General features: G+C 36.6%; 1 protein-coding gene across 1 annotated transcript in view; it reads right to left on the bottom strand.

The window, feature by feature from the left end:
• Positions 1–3,539: 3,539 nt before the first annotated feature.
• Positions 3,540–5,307, bottom strand: part of EMWEY_00050740 (general transcription factor IIH polypeptide 2, putative) — a gene marked incomplete at both ends in the record, with an annotated part of 2,852 nt that continues 1,084 nt past the window's right edge. Inside the window, 4 exons of the mRNA XM_013477408.1 lie at positions 3,540–3,563; positions 4,120–4,524; positions 4,768–4,897; positions 5,144–5,263. Of these exons, the coding sequence (XP_013332862.1) occupies positions 3,540–3,563; positions 4,120–4,524; positions 4,768–4,897; positions 5,144–5,263 (679 nt within the window). The remainder of the gene's footprint in view (positions 3,564–4,119; positions 4,525–4,767; positions 4,898–5,143; positions 5,264–5,307) is intronic.

The raw sequence follows: 5,307 nt of genomic DNA, 5'->3' as shown, positions 1-5,307 counted from the left end.
ATATATATATATATAAGGCTACCTGCGTATACACCTGAAGGAGATTGGGGTGTATAGGCAGCTAAAAAGATATTTTATAGTGTATAAATAAATACACCATAAAGGATACAAGACTACGCTGCCAAGCAGCAGCTGCTGCTGCTGCTGCTGCTCTTGCTGCAGTAGCAGCAGCAGCAAGCAAGCAACATTATGTATCCTTGCGTGTCTCCCCTTTGTTGTTGCTGCTGTTGCTGCTGCTGCTGCTGCTGCTGCTGCTGCTGCTGCTGCTGCTGTTGGTGCTGCTGATGCTGCTAATGTCTTGCATAACACAGAAGGGACATTGTCTTAGTTGTTCATGACTAAATAGATCACACTCTCTGTGTATATACACATACATACACATAAACCCTAAACCCTAAACCCTAAACCCTAACATATATGCAAAGGGGTGCACGTTATTAAGGCAACAGTAACAGCACCAACTGCAGCAGCAGCAAATGCAGCAACTGCAGCAGCAGCAGCAGCAGCAAACCTGCAGAAAATGTTGTGACACTCGGGGCACTTTGACGCTGCAAATAACAAAACATAAAACACAAATAAGAGTGCCATTGTGTCTCCTGCTGCTGCTGCTGCTGCAGTTGCTGCTGCAGTTGCTGCTGCAGTTGCTGCTAAGGCAGACGCTGCTGCTGCTGCAGCAGCTGCTGCTGCTGCTGCCTTGAAGGGCAGATATGGAAGAAAGCCGCTTATTATTATGTGCTTACAACAGCAACAGCAGCAGCAGCAACAACAGCAGCAGCAACAGCAGCAGCAGCAACAGCAGCAGCAGCAACAGCAGCAGCAGCAACAGCAGCAGGAAGCATCATACCTTGCTCAAGAGGCATGTTGCAGCAGCAGCACTTTGCATCATCAGGGAAATCCTTCACCTGCAGCAACCAACAAAGGAGACACATAAAAAGGAGACACATAAAAAGGAGACACATAAAAAGGAGACACATAAAAAGGAGACACATAAAAGGAGACACATAAAAGGAGACAGGAAAAAAGGAGACAGGTAAAAGGAGACACATAGGAGACACATAGAGAGGAGACAGGAAAAAAGGAGACACATAGAAAGGAGACACATAAAAGGAGACAGGAAATAAGGAGACAGTTGGACACTTAAGAGGGAGACACCTAAGGGAGACACTTAAAAAGGAGACAGGTAACAAGGAGACACTAAAAGGAGACACATAAAAAGGAGACAATAAAAAAGGAGACAGATAAAAGGAGACAATTAAAAAGGAGACAGTAAAAAAAAAAGAAAAAAAAGGAGAGGAAAAGGATACAAAAAGGAGACAAAAAGGAGACAAAAAGGGGACAAAAAGGAGAAAAAAAGGAGAAAAAAAAGGAGAAAAAAAGGAGAAAGGAGAAAAAAAGGAGAAAAAAAAGGGGAAAAAAAGGAGAAAAAAAGGAGAAAAAAAGGAGACAATCTGTCTTACGGGTTGGAAAGGATCAGGTAAACAAAGACTATGAAAGGAACGAGATACATCAGCAGGAGATAATAAATGTAATGAGCAACACTGCAGCAGCAGCAGCAGCAGCAGCAGCAGCAGCAGCAGCACCAGCAGCAGCACCAGCAGCAGCAGCAGAAGCAGAAGCAGAAGGAGATACAATGTTGCTTATTTATTTATTTATTTATTTATTTATTTATTTATTTATTTATTTTACTAGACAAGTAGATGGTACATGGCATACAAATAATCCATACATATAACTAACTAATTAAATAATAATTAATTAATTAATTAATTAATTAATTAATTAATTAATTAATTAATTAATTAATTAATTAAGTAATTATAATTAATTAATTAATTAAATATAAATAATTAATTAATTAATTAAATTTGTTTATTTACTTATTAATTTATTTATTTATTTATTAATATACTTACTAGACAGGTAGAAGGAACAAGACATAATTTAGCATAACTATAATTAATTAATTAATTAATTAATTAATTAATTAATTAATTAATTAATTAATTAAATAAATAAATAAATTAAATAAATAAATAAATAAATAAATTAAATATACTACTTACTAGACAGGTAGAAGGAAGATGGCATAATTTAGCATAACTATAATTAATTAATTAATTAAACATAAATAAATAAATAAATAAATAAATAAATAAATAAATAAATAAATAAATAAATAAATAAATTAAATAAATTAAATAAATAAATAAATAAATAAATATACTTACTAGACAGGTAGCAGGAAGATGGCATAATTTAGCATAACATAGGGGACAAGTATATGTATTATATTTAGGTAATTGATGGCAAGAACAAAGAACTGCTGTAGATGTCTCCTTATAAGAAGGGAATCCTACACGAATTAGGCATGGCTGTAGACCTAATAACCTATACAAAAAGGAGACAAAAAAAGGAGACAAAAAAGGAGACAAAAAAAAAAGACATAAAAAGAACACAAAAATATACACAAAAAAGGAGAAAAAAAAAAGAGATAAATTCATAAAAAGGAGACAAAAAGGAGACACAAAGGAGACACAAAGGAGACACAAAGGAGATGTCTCCTTATAAGAAGGGAAACCAACACGAATTAGTAGGCATGGTTGGCTAAGCCTAATAACCTATATATAAATAAGAGACAAAAAGGAGACAAAAAGGAGACAAAATGGATAAAAAGAGGGAAAAAAGAGGCAAAAAGGAGACAAAAAAGGAGACAAAAAGGAGACAAAAAGGAGACAAAAAGGAGACAAAATGGATAAAAATTGATACAAAGAGGGAAAAGAGAGGCAAAAAGGAGACAAAAAAGGAGACATGCTATAGATATCTGCTTATATACATATATGCATGCATATACATGCATATACAGCATATGCATGCATAAACAGCATATGCATGCATGCGTGCATGCATGCATGCATGCATGCAGCCCCAAATATACCAAGGAGGAGGAAGAGAATGTTGATGAAGAAGAGAACGAAGATGATCAACATCCATCGCTACACCAAATGTCCCTTCTGTCTTTGTAGCTAATGCCTAATTAATAAATAAATAAATAAATAAATTAATTAATTAATTAATTAATTAATTATATTAATTAATTAATTATTTAATTAATTAATTTAATTAATTAATTTGTTTATTTATTTATTTATAGTTCTTAATACATCCATCGCTACACCAAATGTCCCTTCTGTCTTCGTAGCTAATGCCTAATAAATTAATTAATTAATTAATTAATTAATTAATTAATTAATTAATTAATTAATTAATAAGTAAATAAATAAATAAATATAAACATAAATAAATATAAATAAATAAATAAATAAATAAATATAATATAAATATATTAATATAAATATATAAATTATATTAATTAATATAAATATATAAATATATTATTATATTATATATTATATTAATAAAAAGTGTCTCCTTTTATATAATAACCCCTAACCCTAACCCTAACCCTAACCCTTACCTTAACAATACGGACCTCAGGAGCAAGACTAACAACAGAGCAACGAGCTTTTATACTTTTTAATTCATTTATTGAATCCTCTATACTCCTATACCATATACAAACCCTAAACCCTAAACCCTAAACCCTAAACCCTAAACCCTAAACCCTAAACCCTAAACCCTAATTAACCCTAAACCCTAATTAATTCTAAACCCTAATTAATTCTAAACCCTAAACACTAAAATGTTCGCATTTGGGGTTAACAATAGACGCAATGTAATGCAGCAGGAGAGAAGGGGAATGCTACTGCTGTGTTGCAGCAGAAGCAGCAGCAGCAGCAGCAGCAGCAGCAGCAGCAGCAGCTAGTTCTTACCCAACATCACAAGTCCTAATAGATCCATATAAGACAAGGACCTCTCTTGTATAATAAGGAGGAACAGCAGACAGCAGCGCCCTTGCCCTCTGTAGCAGCAGCAGCAGCAGCAGCAGCAGCAGCAACAGTAGCAGCAATAACAACAACCCTAACACAATGCATGCACAAGCATGCAGACTTTGCAGCACCACCACCATCAACAACAACAACAACACCAACACCACCAGCAACAGCAACCGCAGCAGCAACAGCAGCAGCAGCAGCAGCAGCAGCAGCAGCAGCAGCATACATCTAATCCATTTTTAAGAGAAGGTGCATGCGCAGCAGCAGTTCTTTTTCTTCTTCTAGCAATAAGAGCAGCAACTAATTCTTCTTCGTTGCTGCTAAAGTAGCTAGCTGTCCCTTGTGCTAATAGTCCTGCTGCTGCTGCTGTTGTATATCCTCCTCCTCCTGCTGCTGCTGCTCCTGCTGCTCCTGCTGCTCCTGCTGCACCTGCTGCACCAATACCTCCTAATGCAGCAACAACACCAGCACCAGCAACTCCTGCAGTTGTTGATGATGATAGATCCTCTGCTGCTGCTGCTGCTGCAGCAGCAGCAGCAGCAGGACATAACACCTCTGCTGTTGACTCCGCCATAAACACTAATGCTATACGAGCTAAAGGGTTTTGTAATAAAAAAGACGACAAAAATTCCTGCAAATATACAACAAACAAAAATTAAAGCCCCAATATGCATGCATGCATGCATGCATGCATGCATAAGTACATGCATGCATGCATTCATGCATGCATGCATTCATGCATCCGTGAGGACGTACGAAGATACAACAATCCATAAAACCGTCAACCCTAAACCCTAAACCCTCGCAAACCCTAAAGCCTAGAACCTTAACCCTCGCAAACCCTAAACCCTAAACCCTAAACCCTAAACCCTACCTCTAGCAATTGTGTAGCACAAGTTAATCGATCAGGTTTGAAGTCTGTCTCCCTCATGCCATCTGTTGCATCTATTAATATTACTAAACTCCTGCATGCATGCATGCATGCATGCAGATAGGTAGACAGGCTAAACCCTAAACCCTAAACCCTAAACCCTAAACCCTAAACAGCAACCTATATGATGCATGCATGCATGCATGCATGCATGCACGCAAATATGCATATACACCTCAACCCCCTCACAGCAACAACCCAACAACGCAGCTGCACCATCAGCACCATCAGCACCATCAGCACCATCAGCACCATCATCAGCAGCACCATGAGCAGCAGCAGCAGCATGAGCAGCAGCAGCAGCAGCAGCAAATAGTACCTAAGTAGTGCCCTCTTAAGATGAGGTGTATGTTGTATTTGTATTTCTTTTTGTTTTTCTTCTTCTTTACTTCCTAATAATCGTAAACGACCACCAGCCTCCACTAAACTCTCCCAAGAACTGCAAGAAAAAAAAAAAAAAAAAAAAAAAAAAAAACCCAAAAT

Source organism: Eimeria maxima, genomic scaffold (assembly GCF_000499605.1).
Source record: "Eimeria maxima Weybridge genomic scaffold, Emw_scaff1262, whole genome shotgun sequence".
Lineage (NCBI taxonomy): Eukaryota > Apicomplexa > Conoidasida > Eucoccidiorida > Eimeriidae > Eimeria > Eimeria maxima.
Note: the sequence above shows the minus strand (reverse complement) of the source record. Positions and strands in the feature narration are given on the sequence as shown.